At 31.9% G+C, this 25,388-nt stretch overlaps 1 protein-coding gene across 1 annotated transcript in view; it reads right to left on the reverse strand.

Moving 5' to 3' along the window:
- ND-75 (NADH dehydrogenase (ubiquinone) 75 kDa subunit) overlaps nt 1–25,388 on the reverse strand; it is a 380,915-nt gene that overhangs the window by 94,001 nt on the left and 261,526 nt on the right. Inside the window, exons 8-10 of the mRNA XM_014363556.2 lie at nt 6,481–6,666; nt 6,230–6,419; nt 5,962–6,137 (exon numbers count right to left, since the gene is read on the reverse strand). Coding sequence (XP_014219042.2) covers nt 5,962–6,137; nt 6,230–6,419; nt 6,481–6,666 — 552 coding nt within the window. The remainder of the gene's footprint in view (nt 1–5,961; nt 6,138–6,229; nt 6,420–6,480; nt 6,667–25,388) is intronic.

A 25,388-nucleotide genomic window follows, 5' to 3' on the forward strand; every position in this document is an offset into this window, starting at 1 on the left:
CTTTGTATTAACAAGTACGCTTTTTGGAACAGTAGCGTTGGATCAACAAGGACGGCGTCATTATTTATTTTCATAGACGATGTAACAGCTTTTAACGACACTACACGCCGTTTTCTTTCTTCTTTTCTTTTCGAGGGACTTATCTCGCATATACATATGAGCCACCTTTGCGTCATAATTATGCCCACTACTGTGGAAGTATGATTACATCATTTGAGTGTATTTTAAGTGAGAAGTCCAGTCACCGAATCATACAGCTTGTATGTATCTGTTAACTATATTTACCATCTGAAAAGATTGAAGCCACAGTTGGTTTATTGGGGCATTGTTTCTCATTGACACCGATGACTTATAAAATTTTTCATTCACGCTTAAAAAGTGGGAATAGGTTTGATATTCTTGAAAATTATCGCTGCCAACATTGTTCCAATGTTTGTTGTTATCTTCTGCTTCTTCTGATGAGATACATAATTTCGTACAAATTACGTCCACCCATGCACTTTGAATCAAAAGATAAAAACTAACAGACCTTACAAATGATAAATTCAATGGCAGCAAGAAAGTTTATAAGGGTGTGAAATATTTCTAGACAAAGTATAATTGAATTCAGATTATTCTCAATATATGTTCCCTTACTGCATGCAACGATTCCGTATGCTTTTAAGTATAACGGACAGTTAAAAGTAACGACAGAGTGTCACTAATTACTGAGTTGCCGTCTGTGATTAGCTTCCAGTAGAATAGTAAGGATAGTGTCGTAACTACTTGGCAGATTATTAACGAATGGCAGTGGAATCCTGATACTCCCTTACCTCTGTCATCTGTTCCAGAAAGCCATTCCACCTAGAGGTAGAGGCACCTCTATCATACTTAGCCATAAACCACAACAAATCGGCCGCTGTTGTTCACACTTTCTCAAAATCCATTCTAAAACTTTGAATCGCTTTATCTTTTGAGAAGTTGACTGTGCTACCTTTGAAATACTGAAGCTTCGTGTCATTAATGCTTGGTAAAGATGAAGCTGTGTGTTTTGGCATAAGATGCACAAAAGCCACTATTAGCTAATGCTTTTATTAATGTCTTACTTACAATTTTTTTGTAAATCATGGACGATAGTTCTAATAATAAAGACAAGATAAACGAACAGGGCCCAGCACTAGATATAATACAATGTGGCAAAGTTGTTATGGTGTTATCTAGCTTTTCTGGTTGCTTTTTATTATCTTTTATGATAGTGTCAAGTAGTAAACGTTAGCTTTTGGGAACAAGTGCATCAACATTATCTAAAAAATGATGCAGAGAGAGATAATCATCGACGTCACTTAACTACACGCATTTTTTTCTCATTTTTTTCCTATTAGTATACCAACCGTTACTTAAAATCCTGTCTCCCATAGCAACGGAACAAATACTGTTATTTTATTTAGTAGGCTACATAATTATAATTGATTTGAAGTATTCTACAAGTTTTTTCTTTAAATACAGAATACTTACCCTTTTTGGTCCTTCAAATTTACCTAACATATCTCTCGATAAAAATTGATTGTTTTGACGATTATCCACTATATATGTGGCAACAAACTGACAACCGTACACTTGTTTGTCAACGGCCGACCAATTATAAAATACGGACTGTTATTTTGAAATCTACTGTAGCAAAGGCAGTGATAGTGGGCTCGATATTTTCCGAAGTCGATTGGTTTCGTTAATCTTAATGACAGCAACTTATAAATATTACGCGCATCCTGCCTCTCGTCGATAGTTTTTTGGATTGTTTTAAAGAACTCGTTTGATGCAACGATAGTAGTTTGCAAAATTATCTTGTAATTTTTTACATATTTTTTTTATGTATTCATCTGAAGCGCCCTCTCTACAGAAAAAACAACATGCGCTATAATCAAAATTCTTTACATCAACTGACGCTCTCATGGGTGGAGCAATAGACAATAGAGGGAAGCAGAGGGACAAGGCTCGTTTTGAACTACTTTTTTTTAATTCTTGTTTTTCTTTTTCTTACTTGCAAAAATGATTGAAGAGATGCAGCGCTCTTTAATCATACTAGTGTTTTCTTCAATCAGTGGCTTATCATACAGAAGACAGATTGAATCTTCTTCCATAATTATCATTTTGTAATTATAGGAATATCCGAAATAATCTAGTAACAAAATTACCGTTATTTCTTGCGTAAGGGCAACACTAATGTTGAATCGAACTCCAATAGATAAATGAATGAGCCGTACGCTTAGATGTACAGATTTATATGCTTATTATTTACAATGTTACATATTTTGGTATAATAAGCTGAAAATACAATTAATGCTCATGATATAATGTTTGATTCCCGTTTCATACTGATCTATGCATAAATAAATGTAATAAAAGTACGACAACGCGTTTTCCAACTTTTAAATTTAGCGCGTCAGTTGGCAACATTTTGGGGCCAAACATCCAAACCACCGTGAACCATTTCCAGGTTATGCATTTTTTCGTTTTATTTTTCGTCTTTTTACTATGACGCTGAAGAAAGTTTTTGTTCCATTTTAGTTTACTAAAAAGTGCGATTTTTTTCCTACAAGGTACAAAAATACCCAGTCACTAAATTTGTTTTAAAATTACTGACACTTTTAGCTAGTATGCTTAAAAAAAAAAAAAAAAAAAAAAAAAAAAAAAAACAATGTTAAACATCGTTTTACGCCTTTGTACCATCCTGTAAGCTATGAAAAATGTAATAAAAATGTTTAAATAAAAATTTAAGGTGTATGTATTAAAAAAATAGACATGCGTGAAGCTCTTGCAAAATGTTTATTTAGTTATCGTTCAACGCGTTGTATAATAACAGGAGTCTCCCTATTTGAACTGCAAATAGGCAGGAAATTTCTATTCAGATTAGATTTGCCCAAACTAAATATTTTTAATTTTCTTCGCAAAAAGCAGAACGAGCAGAAGCGTTATTTTCAAGGAAATAAATTGATTGAGTATAGTAAGGTCGATTCGAAAATGGCTAAATATTTCAGAAATAATTGTTGGAAAAAAGCAGAAATTTTTATGGGGATGGCGACCTAGCAAATTAATCTCAGATGGCGCAACCAGTACTTAGACTCTAGCCAATGAGATGTGAGTACGAAAGCATGCACGCGCACTGCAAACTACATATATATGTATACTTTCGTGCATAAACCGTTCTCACATCTCATTGGCTAGAGTCTTAGTATGCTGTTGTTACAGAAGATAATTTACTTTGAAATAGACATTTAGACCATTTGAAACCTTCTTTATTGAGGCAATTACTAAGCTTCGAAATTTCGGCCATAAATAATAACAGTTCTTTGTAAGAGAGTTCTATTAGTTACAAATCATTGAAGTCATGAAAATGACGCTGTCAAAATTTGTACATGTAGGCTTATGGGCTGTCATCCTTTTGAGCACTTTAATTGCATTTATTTCGCTTATTAACAATAAACTTACGATAATTTTACCAACGATAGTAAAATTTCTAACGATCGTGTTTAATTTTATTAATCATCTCGAGGGTATCAGTAAGAGAAGACATTAATCAATAAGTATGGTAAAAACTATAAAAGGCTATGTTTTTACAGGATAGTGAGAGAGAGACAGACGATATACTAAGCTAGAGAGAGAGTCGCATGGACTACAGTAAGGGATGTAAAAATTATATAAACTTATAAGTTTTTATTTTACCATTAGTATTACCATGGATTTGCTTTAAGTGAATACTTAATCAAATGAAGAATTCAGTATTGTTGAACTGTAGGATAATATGTAAATAGAACTTGCTTAGGTAATTATTTAATATTTCCAGAATGTTATTTTGCTTTAATTCAATTTTTTAACGGACCACATTATATTAGCTTCTATTTATCATCCTAATTTTTGAAAGTTATAAAGGATTAGTAAAAACATAATTTTATATTAACCATTATAACATGTATGCTATACTTCTTAGTTAAACCAAATTTGAATATTATGTACAGGGTGAGCCCTTTCATGTACATAGAATATTCATACATTGTCGGCAGATGAAACGATACTGTGCCAGCCATCATATTTGGTTAATGGTAATGTAGTTGTAATAGTAAGTTTTTTAGTTACTCTCTTACACACTAGAAAATATTCTATAACATCTTTTCCGTAAATGCCTCCACTTTATGACTCACTTACACCAAAATAAAATTTTAACACAAAAAAATATGTGCATCCAAAAAAGTAAGACTTTATACTGTCTTATGTTTTTTTTAACCTGATTTAATACATACTATTTTCCGAAGGCTTGAGTTAAGCACAAGCTGGAGTGCTTGTAATTTTTAGTTTTTTACTTCTTCTACATCTTTCTCTCTCTCTCTCTCTCTCTCTCTTTTTCACCCCTTTTTTCTTTCTCACTCTCTCACTCGCTCTTCCTCTGGATTTTTCATTTATTTCTGAACTCTTAACTCGTTCTCTTCAAGTCCAATTGCATTTACTTAATATATTTGTGTTTAACTTACGTGCAAGTAAGTGGCCGAATCCAAAAAAAGGTGATTGCGTGTTTGTTTTTATTTCACGAAAATTTTTTTTATGATTTCAAAATTTTTTATAATTCTGTTAGTAAAGTCTGAAAAAGTCAGCATATGTAGTCGACGAAACGTTACAGGAAAAAAATCGTTTTTACCTGAATTGAACACTATTAGATGGGTATACAATTGTATTAATTAAGGTAAAGGCACTAGTTACTGGCCGCGACCAGTACCTGGCCACTTTGAAAAATAATTTTGAAAAAGTGGTGGCCTAGTACTAGAGCACTTGTACGTAAAATATGTACATAACCTCACTTCTGCGAGCACTAGTAGCCGACCACCTCGATTTATGTACATTTAGCATGGGGTGGCCAGTTACTGGCTCTTAAATTTGGGCCACTAAAGCAACCTTTTTTTTCAGTGTCCATGTACTAAAGCATCTGACATACTCAGATTTTTATAAATTGTTATTGTCTACGGTCGGATTTACGACTTCTATTTATCGTATAGTTAAAAATACATTCATAGCTTTCAAATGATACCTAACAGAAGTTAAAGTTTTAAAAGCTGTTTAAAATATATGATGTTCTTTTGATAACAACTACTAAGTGGCCAGTAACTAGTACTTTTACCTTACGTTTAATGTTATAGACGGTTATAGGTATAGTAATAATGCATTAATACGTCAGTATTCTTGAGACCAATAAAACTTTGCACTCAAAAGGTTGCAGATGCTTAAGTGTAGAAATGCTATAATGAACTTTATCTGGATCACTCTAAATAGCTCAAATATGTTAAGTATTTTAAAAAATTTCTAAAAGATACAAATAACGTTTGTTTTGAGTGCATTCAATAAAAGTATTAATCAAGCATCCACAGTTGAGACAGATTCAAATTGTCATTCGAAACTTTTACGTTGGTTGTAAAATATATCCCACTTTGATACTTTATAATATCGTACCTGTATTATATTGTAAGTGTAAAAGACAGGTATACAAAAATTTACAAAATTAGAAGAACGTTGAGATATGTGAATATTGTCTCACACGCACATCTTAATTTTTTTTTTTTTCGCAAATAATAAAAATAGCAAAGTCAAACTGCTTAGTGCCCTCAGTAGTGCTTGCAGAACAGAGTCTAACGTGTAGCGTATAATAAATAAGAAGGCAAAGGCAAACTAATAATTGTAAGATTTGTCTTGGAATTTATAAGTTAAACATATATTTTCAGGTATAAATTTATCAAAGTAATGCTTTGAAATAAAACTCTTGAAGTGTAATGAAGCATTATAAAATTATAATTAAGATAACATAAACACCAACCTTACATTCTTATGAAAATCTACGTTTGTAGGATTGCAATAAAGGAGCTATTTAGAAATAATTTGTTGATTCTTTGCTTCGTTCATCATAATTTGTCAATATTATTTATGATATAAATGAACATTTACCTCAGAAAGTGCTCGAATGATTTTCCAATCCGGGCGTGCCATTCCTGGAGGAGTTACTGCAGCATTTGTTTGTTGAGCTCTACCTTCTGTATTAATGTAAGTTCCAGACTTTTCTGTATAAGCAGCACCTGGTAAAACTATATCAGCTAATGCTGCTCCATTATCTCCATGACTTCCTGCCAAACAAATATAATTTGATTTATTTTACAGGCAATAAGCTTAAGACTTTGAACCATTTAAATACAATTGTATATGCTTAAAAAATAACCTATATAAACTATGAAGGAGTTCGGAAAATCTCCTTTTTTTAGAAATGTTTCATCAGCTCCAAGAAGAAAAACAATGCTAGGTTCATTTTTCTTAACATCCTCTAATGATGATGCATAACCAATATCTAAGGCACTAACTTGTGATGCATTGGTATGTAGAATATTCATTACCTTCCAAGTTTTTGGCATCTAAGACATTATGCTGCTTTAATAAATTTTATAAGCTTTAAATCAATCAAAATGTATCTACCTTTGAGCGATCTTCAATTAATTGACACAAAGACAATGTTTCCGCAAGAATAACATTTCCATCTTTACGAGTCAGTTGTTCAGCTCCAAGAATGATCATCGGTTTTTTAGCATTTACTAGATAGTCCAGAAATTCATGTGTGCCAGATTTAAGTTGTGTAATTATATCAGGAGAGTTCCCTAAATACTAAAATATTTATTTAGGTTACATAAATTATTACAAACGCTACTACAAAATTTGAAATGCATGATATATATGCCCATAGATATTTCTACAGCTCTTACGAGTGTTGATGCATCCATGAATTGTTTTACTATTTTTATACTTAAACCTTAGTCAAAACTTAAAACTAACATCTTATTTTTGAAAAAGCGCTTATTTAAACATTTTATATTAACGAAGCATGTATAAATCAGAAATAATCAGAAATTCTACTTTGATAAAAGTAAAGTTCAATTGTCATCAAGTGACACTTGACCACAAGATAAATTATGAAGCATTCTTCCTTTGTCATGGTATTTTAACTTTTGTTTGCTGATTTGTTGAGTATTGTGTGAACTAGAATATAACTTGTTAATGTGAATTTTAAGTAGATGAAACTTTCGTTTTGTAGCACCTCTATTGACATAGGCAAACCAACAGTGATCACCAAAAACAGAGTGGTAAAAAAAGCAGATGTGTTTAAAGGAACGGTCCAACACGTAATACATGCAAGTTATTTATTTTATATAACCACGTCTTTACATATGTTTCGATAAACTAGAGGACATAATTATAAGCTAATAAACTTTTTCTAGTTTTGCGGTTTTATAAATATATGAACAAAAATAAATGAATAAATAAAAACAATACGTCTTATTGTCATAGTTAAGCTTAAGTTCAACCACCCCATCCATAATATCGTCTTAGCCATTAATTAATGTATGTGTTAACTGTTAAAACTAATCACCAAATTTTTTAAAAACATAATTACAAAATCAATTTGTTTGATTAAAAAAATGTATTTAATGAGAAAAAAGTCTTCCATATTACTAACAAATGACATTTTTTTTAGTTTAAATGTAATAAGATTATTTACTGGCACAAGTAGACAAATTATTGTGGCATGTATTAGAGAAAATTTAAAATACCCACTTAATAACATTTATCTTCTCCCACATACATTTTCTGAAGGTGTTAGTCTACTTTAAAAGTCAACACTTTTTAAAGTTAGGAATAAATTTTAATAGCAAATTTTCGGTTTCACTTTAGAATAAGCGCTACTGTATCTGAATTAACTATGTGATTTTTAGAAAAACATTGCTTAAACAAAATTAATTTTGAAGTGTTTTTTTATAATAAAATTATGTCAGTCAAGTTTTACTGAGTGTTCCCATTTTACAAATTCATAAAAATTTTTAAGCCTTCAATACTATTGATAACAATTTAAAGATTATTGGGTCGTTTGGTTTACTGGATTTTTCAATTTGTTATTCCAGGAGGTAATGCAATAAAACTCACTTACTCTCAACGATACTTAAATTGTAATTCTTAATCCAGCAGTGCAAAAGAGATACGAGGTATGTTCATAGAGATAATATACATAGAGTGGGCAAGCTATATGTTCATCTGTAAGTGGGAGCATCCGGCCGGTAGAGTAAGACAAAAAACTAGTTACCAGCAACCAGTTAATGAGCAACCTTCTTTGCTTCTCCAAAAGCAAGGGTCACCCTTACTTTGCACGACTTTATATCATGTAATATTGCAACTGATTATTATTTGTAACTAATAATACAAACTGAATGAAAAAGTCATTCTACTCATGAAAGATAGTATTCTGTACTTAACTTTGAGGCTTAATTTATACATTGTAACGTTGTATCCGGCCAGCTTAGTATACGCAAACAACTACCCAGAGTACAACGCTATGGGTACGCAGCTGTGCGACTCCAGCCTCCTCAATGCAACCGTCGTACCCCTGCGTCGCAACCCTAAGTGCCCCGCACAGCAGTTAATACTTTTTTTAACACTGTTTAAATATCTGCCAGTGACTCACCTGCAAAGAGCCACTAAAATTTCCCCCAAGGAGCCACTACAATTGCCCCCAAGAAGCCACTACCCGACTCTGTCACAACGTTCTTCTGTTAAACTAATGTTGACAATGACCTTTTAAAAGAAGATAAATCACAAAATTTTTGACCAATAAGTAAGTATAAGCAAATAAATGATCATTTGTTTACACAAACCTTCAAATAACATGTGTATACAAAGCTTTGAAGTAAACTATGGCATTTATCACCTAAATGATATCCCAAGAAGGGATTTATCTGTTTACCTTGAAAATGGTCAGGTTATTGTAGTGCATTCGAAATCGGTTCTTTATGTCACGTAACTTAACACTTTCATGCTTTAACCTTTTATTTAAATAACAGTGGTTTTTGTTAAAAAGTATGAAAATCATTGTACAAAATCGACAAAGGTAAAATTTTTAGTGTTTCTGTAACAATTTTAAAATTAATGTTTTTATCGAACAACATTTCTTTGAAACGTCCTATAATTTTTTATTTGTAGTGGCATATAGTGTATACATCATCCGAAGCAAAATTTAAACCACCTCTTTTCTTTACAAATGTTAATCTAGATTTTGCAGATGTCAATCCCTACTGCAAGTTTAAACACTCAGCAAAAAAAAATTTTTTCTTTTATGGTGTAAACAGTTGAGCTAGCCGTGTGTTTCATTAGTTCTTTGAGGTACTCAAACTCCAACCAATTGTTTCAATTAGAGTAATTATGAACTGTTAAATGGTAATTTTGTGTAATAACCGTGCTACAGGAAAAGAGTTGACTTTTGTTGTAACAACTGGATTAGTTTCCTCATTCACTTGTTTTACATACGTCGTGAGCATCAGAAATCATCAATATCTTATCTTGTGCAGTGCAGTTGGCTGATACTGGCAGAGATACATTCATGTTATTTAATAATAGTTTTTTTAAAGCTGATTTGAATTTTACAACGGTGGGATTGTGTGTGAATCCATTCATACTTCTGATCAATGCAAAAAGCATTTTCACGTGATACTGTGACAACTTGTATGATTACAAGTATGTTATAATCTTCTTGTCAAACAGATCCTTGCACAACGCATTCAAACTCTTAAGGTAGATGACAATTTCTACAAATTAATTTTTGAAATATCACGAAGTAATGACGGATTTTTTGACAGTAATATAAACATTTTTTTCTCCCTTTAATTCACTATCTCCTGCCTTTTTTTGCTTATTTTTTTTCAGTTAAAAAATCTCTAAGTTCTCTATGTAACTCATAAAAGACCCCGCACAAACCCTTAGGATATTCTCTCTCGGTTAAATTGGCTGAAAATTTTATTCATTACAGATTAAGTAATCCTGAATAAGATGCAACTATTTTTTTTCCAAACAAATGGCTAGTTTTTTAGAAAAAAATTGTTGAGGATGGCGATTTTTCATGAGGTTAGTTTGACAGGTGGCATGAACCATTACAACCTTATAATGTACATATACACACATATAAATGTATATTTATTGTTTTTGACTCTTGATCGCCATTTGCACCTGCTGAAGAAGAGCGCGCGATAAATTCTTAATGAAGCAAGAGTCAACGGAAGGAGTTAGGCTAAGAGAGGAGTGAATAATCCCATAGCCTTAACGATGTGGTTTGAACGGTCGGATAGGCATAATCAACTGTTCAATAGATGTTTATTATATATGCGCTCATCTTCAATTGAATATGCTTTTTAAAACCACTTATAATATTTTGCAATTTCTCACGGTCTTATTCATCATGAAAACTCTATTATTATTTTTTTTTAAATTTAACTTTGATATGTTATACAATTATTCTTACATGTGATATTTTTCCTATTTCATTAAAGGCACTAATAAAGTTCCTTTCTGTTTCTGCTCTTTTACTGTAGTCTAAAGGTCTAATACAAGCCCAGAACATATTTTTTATTTAATAAGAGTCCCCGAGTACTAAGTGCCCATTTCATTGTTCTTAATTGATTTAAGAATATGTTATTAATAATCCCCTTCTCTGATAAGTTCTTGTATTTGACTCTTAAATAATTATTATAGTAAGTAAGGTAAAAGACCCAGTTATGAGACAGGTTTTTGATATGAGTCGCGTATTATAAGTGATTTTCGTCATATAAACGGTGTATTATCCTAATTTTCAATCAAATAAGTAATATTTACTGTCAAAAAGTAAAAAAATACTTGAACTCTGACTTTTAAAGTGTTAGATATTATTAAAAATTAATTTTATGTTCGTTGTTCACATGCTCTAGTTTATGGAACATTGATTTGTACTATGACCCGGTGTTCCATAAATTTGCCCCTATTTATGAGACATTAAAAAAATTGAATTAACATACTTATAATGTATATATTATGTTTATTAACATATTTTACATAAAATAATGCACCGTAATAAAGTATTTAATAGCTTGTTATGTATTTTAAAACTAAGTAAATTAAAATAAATACTAATAATGGTAGGATCGGAAGTACACAGGTAAATCTCGAATCTAAATATTAGACTTTCAATAAATAATTTAACGTTAAATGCCAATAAAAAGATAAAAATAAAACCGTTAAGACTCTTTTTTCATTTCTTCTTGTAGTTTTAAAATCTGTTCTTGAATATTTTTTGTCATTTCTTTTTTTTGCATCAACAACTTTTTTTTCTTCTCTTGCAATTCCTTTTTTTTCAGCTTTTTTTTCCTTGATTTCTTGCTGTCTTTCCTTCTCTAATTTTTCGGCATACCAAGCATCAGACGTTCCCGCAGAGGGTAATCTTGGTTTATTTAAGCCTTCTACCTTTATTCTCTTTTTTTTTGGTAAATATTTGGAAGGCAATGTAAATGCATTTTGGAAACTGGCGGTAATAGCATCTGTTAAAACATTTCATACATGTTATTGTTAATTATTTAGATAAATACATATTTTATTAAAAATTGTTCATTTATTTACCATTTGACTTGGGCCTATCTTGCTCATTTAGAGTGGATTGAACATTGCTTATTCCTGAATTATTTTGAGGTAAATTATTTTCACTAGAAGTCGACTGTAAATTATTTGATGCAGATTTATCTTTGCTGGCCTTAATAGAAATCACTGAAATAATTTTTTCTGATAATGATTCCCTTTTTTTTCCTCTCTTGTTATTTTTCTTGATGACAACACCAGATTTGTTCACTTTTGAGATTTCACTTTTCAACACTTCATGATTGTCTAATTTTTTTCTGATTTTCATCGTGCAACTTTCTCAATTTATTTTAAAGGAATCTGTTCTATATCATACCTTTTTTCTGAATCATATAAACAATATAAAGAAAAAAATACAAATTTCTCGTTATAAGTATTCTACGTAAGCATTGCTTTATAGGTTAGAAAAACAACTTTACCTCAAAATCAGCGTTGTTTCAATTACATGTATTTTCACGCATCAACAAAGTAACTTTAATATTTTTTCTTTATTAATAAAAAAAAACTTTCACAAGTGATTGTTTAAGTACGATAAACAACCAAAAAACTTATTGACAAACGCGTATGCTTGTTGTCTCGTAAAATGGTGCAATGCAAGTAAACACCTTAGCCTTAGTTTATGGAACACGCACTAGACTGTCTCATAAATAGAGATAACCCTGTCGACGGTGTATAAATTATGAAACACTCGAATATTTTTGAAAATTATTGAAAAATTAAATATATTTTTTTTTATTTACGTTCTAGGATTGTAATATTACAAACAACTAGTTTTTTACTATACCTGGAATGCTTCTGATTCTCTAATACGGTAGTTTATAATGGGCATGTGAACCTATACTATGGTACGAATGGAAGCCACTCATAGAAGAGACGCGGTGCACTTTTACTTTTTATTTTTTTTTTTCAAATAAAAATCTTCGCAAGTTAGATTTAATTCTTACAGTTTTATTGTACCATACTTATAAATAAAAATAAATATTTCTACCGTAGATATACATGGACGAATGTTTTTAAAATTAAAGATTTGTGGTGGTGTCTCATAAATACGGACAGTGTCTCATAACTGGGTCTTTTACCTTACACTATACTTTTACTTTGTATTATTAGATGAACCTGCACCCCCTCCCACTCTCAACCACGTAGCTGTCTCTGATGAGAAGCCGTCACCACTGATCCGACCTATTTATCATTAACTGCAGTGTCATGAGCGGTCGTGCTCTTCCTCTTACCTGGGTGGCCGTTACTACAATCCCGCTCTAATGATATTCACCGTTGGTCCAATTAAAACCCTAAGCTTAGCAGCGGTTGATGTTCTTGAGTTGCAATCCTTCCTATTAAATACTCAGATAAGTTCAATAAATTATTAATGTATAAATAATCGTAATAGTAACACGTTACTTTGTTTCAATATTTTTATTAGATACACCAGTACCAACTCCTATTCGTTGTCTCGCAGCTGGCTTTGATGAGAAGCCGTCACCTCTAATCTGACCTATTTGCTAACAACTGCAGGGCCGTTAACGATCATGCTCTGCCTCTTGTTGAAGTGAAGAACTAGAATTATACTTTCTTTGATACTCTAATACTTTCTTTTAAACAATTACTTTTGTGACGAACATTAGGATCCGATTAGTATTGGGAACTGTTTGGACTCTTGTTTTTCGAAACAAGTTGAAAGACGAGTATTGAGATCTATTCAAATATCTGTTGCTTCACTGATCTCAGTACCTTCATAATTACCAGATTTAATGCATACCTTGTGATACATACGACCAATTTGAGACGTATGTTAAGGTAAACCTTGAGATTTATTAAAAAAATACATTATAGGACGTAATATAAGACCAGGTTTAAGATAAAGTGTTTGACTCTCTTTTTAACCGTTTACATGACCAGTTCCAAGAAAATTTTTGAGACCTTGTTTGAGACGTATCATAAAACCAAATTGAAGACAGACCATAAGAAAAACATTAAAATCCAATTTCAGATCAATATTTTCATGATATTTAAAAATTATCTAACTACCAGATTTAAGACAAGATATAAGACCTAATATCCGACCAGTTTTTAAAGTACCTAAAATAATTTTTCACGAACTATTTGAATACTGCTGTCACAAAATGTTTAATACACATTACTTGTTTCAATACATTGTAATATCAATAATGAGAATGTTTTCTAGATGTATTTGTAACCAGCTCAAAGACATCAATCAAGATCTTTTTAAAAACGCTATTTGTTTTGGGTCCCAATGAAATTATGGGTTTTTTTGTAGATTTGTAGTTTGTAATTACTAAACAAATGTTGACATATGTTCAAGCCTTTTTAATAGAATTTTAGAGTTTCATCCAGACATATGACAAAAATCAAAGCCACACTTTTAGCCAGACTTCGTAAAAGACATTTAGCCAGACTTTAAGCCATACTTTCTGCCAGACATTCAACAAGACTTAGAGCCAGACTTCCAGCCAGACATTCAGCCAGACTTTCTGACAGACTTTGAGCCAGACTTTCTGCCAGACTTTTAGCCAGACTTCCAGCCAGACATACAGCCATACTTTCAGCCAGACATTGAGCAAAACATCAAGTCAGAATCCCAGATATACTTACTGACAGACATTAAGCCAAATATCTAGTCAGACATTCAGCAAGTTTTTCTGCCAGACATTGAGCCAGACTTCTAGCCAGACCTTCAGCCAGACATACAGCAAGACTTTCTGCCAGACATTGAGCCAGACTTCTAGCCAGACCTTCAGCCAGACTTTTAGCCAGCCTTCCAGCGAGACATTCAGCCACATTTTCTGCCAGACTTTCAGCTAGACACTCAGCCAGACGTTAAGCCAGACTTTCAGACATACATTTGGTCATTCTATCTGCCAGACATTGATCAAAACATCAAGTCAGGTATACAGCCATACTTACTGCCAGACATTAAGCCAACCTTCCAGTCAGATATTCAGCATGTTTTTTGCCAGACATTGAGCCAGACTTCCAGCCAGACATTGAGCCAGTTTTTCTGCCTGACTTTCATCATATTTTACATATCTCCATTAAATTTTTTCAAGAGATATTTTTTTTTTTAAATAGCAAAGATACAGCATGCAGTTATCACTAGTAGTACACTATTCATTCACGTCACTGACAAATTATAACTTTAAAAAAAAATTTACGTAACCTTAATAATGAAAACGTTAACAATGTTGAATACGAGAATTTTTTGTATACTGTAGAAAAAAGATTAGCGTCGTTGTGAAAAAGGTATGACTGTGACATATTATCCGGACTTCGGACTTCACACTTTATCAATTGTTTTTTTTCCCATTTTTACTTCTACTTGATCGTTAGTTCACCAGCAAACTTTGTAACTTGATGCAGTACTGTAAGATTTCAATCGCACAACTAAAACTTACAAAATAATAAGCATCGAACTATTGTTATAAAAACAATATAAAGATAATGACTGTAAACATTTTTTGGTTAGTTTTTTTTCCGACTTTAATGAGGGAGAAAATATATTTTTAAATTTACAATAGATATCACTGGAGAATTCAGCAGAACAAGAAAAAATAATTTTAGCAATACAACATAGCGAAAATAAAGCATTAGACATTATTTTCAATTTTATTTCGATAAACGGCAGTTAAAAATTTTAATCATACGAAATAAATCATTTTCTATGAGTTTAGAAGGATTTTGATTTTTTTAAACTATACAATAAATAATTTCAGCATCATTTTAAATGCTTACATCAACTTCACATGTTTATTAATTCTGCTATTTACAAAATTCAACCACAAAAACTTAAAATAATAGAGAAAGTGAGATAGTAGTTTACGTCAGAAAATATGCATGTCTCCGAGTTGGTCCATGAACCCGTGGGCTCTTGCCTTCGGTGGGACGTTTCTTGACGTAAGTAAATCTTAAAACTGGTGGGAGAGGGGGTACTATGCGGCCGACCACGTTCGAGCTGCAGGGCGTGCCATTGCCCACGCTCGACATTACCTATACCTACAACCATCTGGGTATATACCCACAGGGTACCAGGTCCGACAAACTCCGGTGTCAACAAGATCGGCAACTCTTTGCTCACCCCTTGGCTGAAGTTGGATGCGCGGTGGGCACGTTCCTGCTGCCACGCCTTGACTTCGTCATGCAGGGGGCGATAGTCGAGAAGGAATGCTTTACAGCGGCGGACAAGGAGGTCCAAGGGTTCGCCAAGAGCTGGTTGAGCCTCCCTCAGCAGGCGAGCACGGAGTTAGTACACGTGCCACCGAAACGGGGCTTCAGTGGGTTACTCGAGCTCACGGATTTATAGGATCTGCTTACGATGGCTCATAGTTACATAATCCTGTACACCAGAAATCCCGCCGTGAGCGAGTTGGTCATGGAACTGCTAAAGTCTGGCTGGAAGTCTGGCTGAATGTCTGGCTGGAAGTCTGGCTCTAAGTCTTGTTGAATGTCTGGCAAAAAGTATGGCTTGAAGTCTGGCTAAATGTCTTTTACGAAGTCTGGCTAAAAGTGTGGCTTTGATTTTTTTCTTATGTCTGGATGAAACTCTAAAATTCTATTAAAAAGGCTTGAACATATGTCAACATTTGTTTAGTAATTACAAACTACAAATCTACAAAAAAATCCATAATTTCATCGGGGTTATTCACTCCTCTCTTAGTCTAACCCCTCCATCGACTTTTGTTTCATTAAGAATTTATCACGCGCTCTTTTCTAGCAGGTACAAACGGCGATCAAGAGTCAAAAACAATAAATATACATTTATGTGTGTGTATATATACATTATAAGGTTGTAATGGTTCATGCCACCTGTCAAACTAACCTTATGACAAATCACCATCCTCAACAATTTTTTTCTAAAAAACTAGCCATTTGTTTGGAAAAAAAATAGTTGCATCTTATTTAGGATAACTTAATCTGTAATGAATAAAATTTTCAGCCAATTTAACCGAGAGAAAATATCCGAAGGGTTTGTGCGGGGTCCTTTATCTACGTTGATTTTTAAGTCTAATAAAAATGATTGCACCAAGAGTCTTGCAGAATAAATTTCTAAAATTTAATAAGTCGAACATATCATTGATCACGTATCAAGCAGGATTCTGCTGTTGCAGAAGCACCCTGAAACTCTTAATTTTTTAAATCTTTATCTAACAACTCAAGTGCTGCTTAAGTACTTGAACTTAATATCTGAACTGCTAAGAATACTTTCACATTTTTATCATAAAAACGCAAGTGTCCATTTCTAATCCTACACTCCCAAAGCATTTCTTCTTCGTACTGTAGATTATTTAGTTTTTCAATTTACCTACAGTTAATGTAGTCAGATTCGGAATGAATTATAGGTTCTTTGGTTGCAAAATAAATTCTTATTAACTTTAACATATGACATGGGTAAAAAAAACATAGACTGGCTCTAATGAAGAGGGGTAAAGAAAGTGTGGCTTGAAATTTTGTCGATCTGAATAATAAAAGTTAGTACCTAAAACCTTGCACGCTTTTTCATTGTAGTCATCTCTATCAAAAGTGACACTTACGACATTAATGTTGTGAGCGTGAAGTTCAATCAAGAGATCCTTTAGAAGTATAAACTTTTCTTCACCAGTTTCGTTAGATCAAGGAATTCGTTAGATAAAATGCCACTAAAGTCTTGAAATCATCATTAACGTTAACTAACACAAAAACCAAGGCTTGCATTGCCTGCTCTTTTTTACCTTCTTTATCTATTTCTTCCAGATGACCACAACAACCAACGAAACCTTTCCACTCACGACTCTTTTTACAGTAGAAGGTACACTGTTTAACATTCATTTTGTTGAAAATCAAATCAAAAATAAGTGCTTTTCAGTTATGACTACTTCTTTTTGTCCAATGAGAGACATGATCGATTATTTTAAAACAATATCCTGGCTCAAAATTTTTCGAGCTATTCCATCAATTAAGAGACTCAACGCATGACAAGCTTTTTAAAAAATTTTCCAGAATTATATTATAAGCTACCAGAGAATGAAAGTGCAGCGTTCTGTCAAAGTTCTTCAATTCTTGTGAAAAAGCCGTTGTAGCTTTTTGTTCTTTTATTCCGTGTATGAGCTGCTTCACATGCTCAAGTAAACTCTTGAAAAATAAAAAAAACAAAACACTTATTAAAACTCAGTAAAAATGTATTTAAGTTGATACAATGGTATAAATAATATTGAATTACTGCGTTACTAAAACAGCGTACATTAAATATTGTTTTTTACCGTGTATAAAAATCGAATGAAAAAAAGGTGCAAAAATATCTTTATAACATGCAATGTGTTTCGAAAACATCGTACAGCACGAGTAACAAAGAATAAGCAATCAATTTTTTGTTAAAATTACACACCATACTCAGAGCATATTAATAATTATACATGTATTTTACTGATATCTTCACAATTTTAAAATATTTTTTTTTGAGACGTTAAATTTTTTTCACACATTACATTACAAATTTTACATTTTTACAACAATGTTACATAATTTGTGCATCTAAATACGAAACTAATAAGAGTCTACTTGAATGAACAGATATACATATAGATTTTAATGAACCGATTCTCTCATGTAAATGTATACTTTGCAGTGTACGATATCGAACTGATAATCTATAAAAATTGATTTTGTTGTAGGGTGCATTAAAAAAAAAAAAAAAATTTAGTTACAATGTCTACAAACTCTACCACTGAATTGAAAATCCTTTTTATTAAATGAGTAATTATCTGGTTTAAGCTGTCAATTTTTTCCGTAAGTCGGAAAATTTTTTTTTGCGAAGCTTCTTGTTGGTAATCTTTATGAATTTTAAATTTAAAACACCAATTCAAAGCTTCATCAAAAACAAAATCGTCTCTTGTAATATAATTAGTTTCAAAACAATCTGTCAATCTTAAGTTTCTTTGTCAAACCAGCACTTAAATCCTTGTCATTTTAACTTGAACTGAGTTTCCTAAAAGATACATAAGTTCTTATAATTAACACAAATTTTATACTTCATTTCATTAAAAATTTATCAAATAAAAACCTTTTCCTATTTTAACAATTTTTTATTTTACAATTTAACGCTGTACGGCAATCATCACTTGAATCAGGTTTCATTGATTGAACAAAGTTATAATCCTTCTCTTGTAAAGACTCTGGTGATGAAACCTTTTCTAATGAATCCCAAACTGTATTCATTACTGTACAATCTCTTCCTTCCATAAAGGTTTAGAAGTGAAGTATTAACTGTCTCATTAGACTGGGATGATAATGAATAGTTTTCACTTTTATCATAACTGATTGTATACGGCAATGGAACATCAGCTGTTACAGATGACATACGATGTAGCAATTTTTATCACTGATAATAAACCAAAAGCGGACCACGATTTTTGTTTTAAAATGATATCACTTGCAAATCTGTAATGTAAATTGCGAGGTATGAATTTAACTAAAAATACTGTTAATTCACAAATAGGTAAGTATAATCATGTAACTTTTCTGCACTCGTTTGTTGTTGCTTATACTTACATATAAAAGCTACGACAGTCCTAGCCAGAAATAGAATACATATTACATATGATACAAGTTTCTGTCATTTAACAGAACAATGATTCTTACATTTGTCTAAGTACAGTAACATGTACAGTATCTTGTAACTTATTTTTGTTTATCCAAGGTTAAGTTCATCAGCTGGTCATTCTTCTGCTACTCTGGACTAGTTTTATAGCAACCCCCCACTAACTGATTGAGTAGACAAAATAACGACATTACTCGTATATTTATCAATGCAGGCTGATAATTAGTTCACAACAGCAGAATACGTGAATCACAAAGGAGTTGATAAAACATATAATAACATAAATATTAATTTTCCAATAGAATTTTTGAATAATATCAGAGAAGGTCTCCTACCACACGAATTAAAATTAAAAATAAATGTTGTAGTAGAGTTAATAAGAACTTTAAGTATATTAGACAGTCTCTGTAGAGGCACAAGATTAAAAGTAACAAAATTATTTAAGTATAATATAGAAACAGAAATAATAACGGGAGAAAAAAAAGAAAGCAAAGTTTATATTCCTAGAATAACATTGAATACTGGCACCTCATCATCATTACCTTCTGTCTTCTATAGAAAACAGTTTCCCTTTGTGCTAGCATGTTCTATGTTTATCAACAAATCACAAGAACAGAGTTTTGATTCCTAAGGATTGTATATTAAAAAACCTTTATTCTCTTACGGTAATTGTACGTTGCTTTATTAAGATGTAAGAATCCAAAAAAACTTTTTATTCAAATCAAATCCAAGAATAAATCAAAAATTAAAAATTGTGTTTGGCAAGAAATTTTTCAGTAATTCAAAAATATGTAACTTTGAAAATCATCACATTTAAACAGACGTATGTTCATTCATAAAAACCCTGAAAAACAAATATGAGAAAAATATGGAAAGGGTTTTAAAAGAACAGATGGGTTAAAACAACACATAAAATGTCACAAAATTAAGCCGATAGAATGATTTATTGTTTCAAAAGCTTAATTGTGTTGGTTTATTTAATTATACCTCCTCCTGAATTCTGTCTTTTTGTTAATAAAGACCTCAGGTAATCAAGAATTTTATACTTGGATAAAGTAAACATGGACCAGAAAGAGATTTGAAATGTAAACGTTCAATCAAGTTAAATAAATAATGGTACTTCAGAGACATATAGTGAGTAAGGGGGAGCGAATAGATAGATGGAGACCTATGATCAGTGACTTACAAAACCCTAAAAACAAGGTATGACTTGGATAAAAATTACGTATATTTTTTAAAACTTATGATGGTAAAACATCTTATAAATAAGTATTGAGTGGGAGGTGGAGGGGGAGCTGAGGGGGAGAGGGGGGAGCTTACTTGAATATTATTTGATCAAAAATGACGTTAAAACAAGCAAATAACTACGTTAATCGAGGGGGAGCTGAGACTCACTTTTGTCAATACAACTATATAATATAGGGACATATATATATATATACAGTAGTCGAGCTTCGCTTTCCTGCACGCTTCACGTGTGAACCCTTTACGAATATTTAAAACTTAGAAATTAAATAACAAAATATAGTTGAAAATTAATATCTACAAAATGATGGACTTATTCGATGAATAATCAATTGTTTTTCAGTTTGCTTACTTTTCTTAATGATGTTTTTTATATTTTAATGTACTAACAATATACACAAAACATATTATATTGTTAATTGATTTCTCGCTTGGGCGTTGGTGAAACATTTCAAATCGAAATGTATATTAATAAGTAAAAACTTAAAAGTTGGCTTCGTTTCACAATGTTTTATTATTCGCAGACAGCTGTTTCGGCAGTTACGCCATTGTCAGATGCTCGACATACACTGAATGGTCTATGTACATCAGTTCGCTAAAGTCAAGTACAAGTATTACAAATGTAGTTGTCGCTCAACGGTATGATATGTATGTGCCTGTGTATGAGTACCTTATGAGATACTATGTATTACATTTTCTATTATTGGAGATAGAGTAAAATTAATTTGATCGTTCGTTATGGATTTATTATGTTTTTTTGCTAATTCTATTTCTATTGTCTCAAACAAATTCAATTTAAAACTTTTAGGTAAACTGTGTAGTAACTTTATATTATTTTTATCTAAGAAATGCGCATTAGAATTACAATGTTCACTAAAACCCGTCGTATTGCGATCATTATAAATAGACTTTGTGTGCTCCTTTATACGTTCGGAAAGGGCACGTCCTGTCTGTCCAATATATATGGCATCGCATTCGGAACAATTAATCTGATAAACACCACATTTATGTATAATACCAACTTTTTCCTTATTATTACATAAATTGGATTTCAAGTTACGTTTATTGACCATGATTGTATTTACATTTTGTTTTTTTTAAAAATTACTTATTTTATCGGATACTATGGGAACATAATTCAACATATTAAATTTTTTGGTTTGTTTTGCGACTGCGTAAAAATATTTTGAAATAAGTCTATTGTTTATTTTAAAAATTAGATTATCTATGAGGTTTTCATTGTAACCATTATTAATTGCTAAACATTTTAATAGATTGATTTCCTTTTCGTAGTTAGATTTCGTTAACGGTACTGTTAATAATCTATGTACAAAAAAATAAAATGCGCTCATTTTTATATTGATGGACTGCTTTGAATCGTACGGTACTAACGTATCTGTGAAAGTTGGTTTTCTATAAATTTCATACAACAACTCACCGTCTTTTCGTGTTATTTTTAGATCCAGAAAATTTAAACTATTGTCATTTTCAGCTTCTGCTGTAAATTTTATACCCGGTACTAAATCATTTATGTAGCTGAGAAAATTGGTCATTGTCCTCTTTGTACCCTTCCAGATGCAAAACACATCATCGACATACCTCGACCAGTGTAAAACATTACTGGTGAGTGGGGAGGTCGAATCTAATATAAGGTCCTCTACGTATGACACGAATATCTCACAGAGAAGGGGGGAGAGGGGAGAGCCCATTGGAAGACCGTCAAGTTGTAAAAAATATTCATTGTTGAACTTGAAGTAGCTTTGTTCTTAACAAATGGATATTAATTTTAAAATTTCTTTTTTTGAATCAACACACAAGGAAGGGCTATTGTCAACCAGATATTTAATAACATTTTTTAGATGGTCTGTAGGGATGGAGGGAAATAGATTAACAACATCGAATGAAAGCAATCGTGCATTACATGGAATTTTGAGATCTCTAAGTTTATCTATTAGTTGACTTGTATTTTTAATACTATGTTTTGGCTTAAAGTTGAGTAAGGAAGGGAGTATTTTATTAAGTTCTTTTGCGAGTAAGTAGGTTGGTGCATTAGTATAAGATACTATTGGTCTCATTGGTTGACAATAGCCCTTCCTTGTGTGTTGATTCAAAACAAGAAATTTTAAAATTAATATCCATTTGTTTAGAACAAAGCTACTTCAAGTTCAATAATAAATATTATTTACAACTTAACGGTCTTCCAATGGGCTCTCCCCTCTCCCCCCTTCTCGGTGAGATATTCATGTCATACGTAGAGGACCTTATATTCGATTCGACCTCTCCCCTCACCAGTAATGTTTTACACTGGGCGAGGTATGTCGATGATGTGTTTTGCATCTGGAAGGGTACAAAGAGGACAATAACCAATTTTCTCAGCTACATAAATGATTTAGTACCGGGTATAAAATTTACAGCAGAAGCTGAAAATGACAATAGTTTAAATTTTCTGGATCTAAAAATAACACGAAAAGACGGTGAGTTGTTGTATGAAATTTATAGAAAACCAACTTTCACAGATACGTTAGTACCATACGATTCAAAGCAGTCCATCAATATAAAAATGAGCGCATTTTATTTTTTTGTACATAGATTATTAACAGTACCGTTAACGAAATCTAACTACGAAAAGGAAATCAATCTATTAAAATTTTTAGCAATTAATAATGGTTACAATGAAAACCTCATAGATAATCTAATTTTTAAAATAAACAATAGACTTATTTCAGAATATTTTTACGCAGTCGCAAAACAAACCAAAAAATTTAATATGTTGAATTATGTTCCCATAGTATCCGATAAAATAAGTAATTTTTTAAAAAAACAAAATGTAAATACAATCATGGTCAATAAACGTAACTTGAAATCCAATTTATGTAATAATAAGGAAAAAGTTGGTATTATACATAAATGTGGTGTTTATCAGATTAATTGTTCCGAATGCGATGCCATATATATTGGACAGACAGGACGTGCCCTTTCCGAACGTATAAAGGAGCACACAAAGTCTATTTATAATGATCGCAATACGACGGGTTTTAGTGAACATTGTAATTCTAATGCGCATTTCCTAGATAAAAATAATATAAAGTTACTACACAGTTTACCTCAAAGTTTTAAATTGAATTTGTTTGAGACAATAGAAATAGAATTAGCAAAAAAACATAATAAATCCATAACGAACGATCAAATTAATTTTACTCTATCTCCAATAATAGAAAATGTAATACATAGTATCTCATAAGGTACTCATACACAGGCACATACATATCATACCGTTGAGCGACAACTACATTTGTAATACTTGTACTTGACTTTAGCGAACTGATGTACATAGACCATTCAGTGTATGTCGAGCATCTGACAATGGCGTAACTGCCGAAACAGCTGTCTGCGAATAATAAAACATTGTGGAACGAAGCCAACTTTTAAGTTTTTACTTATTAATATACATTTTAATATAATATTGTTTCACAATTTTGGATTATTTGATATACACAACTTATAACTCAAGTTTAAGTATTCAGAGATAAAAATTGTATTAGTAAGGCTTTTTTGCAAAAGAAAAGTAAACATATCTGTACAATCGTATGAATTAAAATATTTATTTATCAATATGTAACATTATTATAACATAGCAGCGATATGGTATTTGGCACAAAGATTAAAAGGATAGAAATTTTATAATTATGGAATCGGCGTTTCAAAATAAACGACAATTTTTGTCATTGTAGAATTTCTAGTACGAAATTGAAGGCTGTTCTGTCCGTAATAGTTATTTACGTAACAATTGCGGAAAAGACGATTTCCTGCACGAGTAGTGATTGACTCACACGAGTGGCCGAAGTTGACAGGAACGAGTACCAGTTGAGCACACGAGTGCGTAACACGAGTGTGATCACAAGGTACGAGTTACCGTCACCGGCCACGAGTGCGAGTCTATCACACGAGTGCGGGAAATCGTCCCGCACGAGTTGCGTACAAGTTTTTTCGCAATGTATGAGGAAAATAGGTACAAAATAGGTATGAATTTTGATTTCCAGTGTGTAGCAAAATTTTTTCCAGTGTGTGGCAAAACCTTTTCCGCACACTTTTTCCACACACTGTGCGACAAAAACCTTTGCCACACACCTTTTCCGCACACTGTAAGGAAAAATCTTTGCCGCACACCTTTGTCGCACACTATGTGGGAAAATCGATTTTCCACACTTATACCAGTGCGGAAAACACCCATTTTCCGCACACTGTTGCGAAATAGTAGTTTTCCTACGAGTTTGAAAAGTCTCTGTTTGCGAACCAAAAGGTTTGCGGCCCGAGCCGAAGGCGAGGGACGTAACGAGGTTCGTAAAGGAGACTTTTTGAATGAGTTCCGGAAAACTGCTTTTTCGCCCAAGGAAGTACCAGCCTCCCAAAACCACCCGAGGGCGGAAAAATTAATTTTTTACCAAAATTCTAAATTTTCAAGATGAATGTCAAAGTTATAATATGCATGAAAAATTTTGCAATGTGAGCATTTCTATTTTTTTTAATGTAAGAATTTGAACATACAGTATCATAATAAATCAGTTTTTTTTATATTTTCACTTGTTTAAGCTCTAATTTTTAAGATGTACTCTATATATTTGAAAAACTTAATTTCTTAGAGAAGAATAAAAAATTTAAGGAATAAACTTTGACAAAATAAAGTTGATAACGATCAAAAATTTTTTTCCGTATAATGTTTTCAATGTTTGCTTGGTTCTCCGAATCATTTTGTATAAATATATTTTCAGGACTTTTACATATTGATACAAATATGTGTAGTTGACCATGAGAAAACAAAGGTCTTTAGTAGTAAAATCCTAATTTATCAAGACTTTGACCTTACGATTTATTGATTGTCATGGAAAAAACTAGAACTATTGGAAATTGTTTTCCGTATGTAAGAAAATAGCAAAAATAAATTATAACCGGTATTGACCGTGATTCTTGGAATAAAAACTTTATTACAAAATTTTTCACCAGTTATTATTTCTCCTTCTAAATTATATTAAAATAATTTTGTTATACGTTGTCTAGTGCCATTACAGAATCC

Source organism: Copidosoma floridanum, unplaced genomic scaffold, assembly GCF_036245765.1.
Source record: "Copidosoma floridanum isolate Cflo_tuat_1 unplaced genomic scaffold, Cflo_Japanese_pri ptg000024l, whole genome shotgun sequence".
Classification (NCBI taxonomy): Eukaryota; Metazoa; Arthropoda; class Insecta; order Hymenoptera; family Encyrtidae; genus Copidosoma; species Copidosoma floridanum.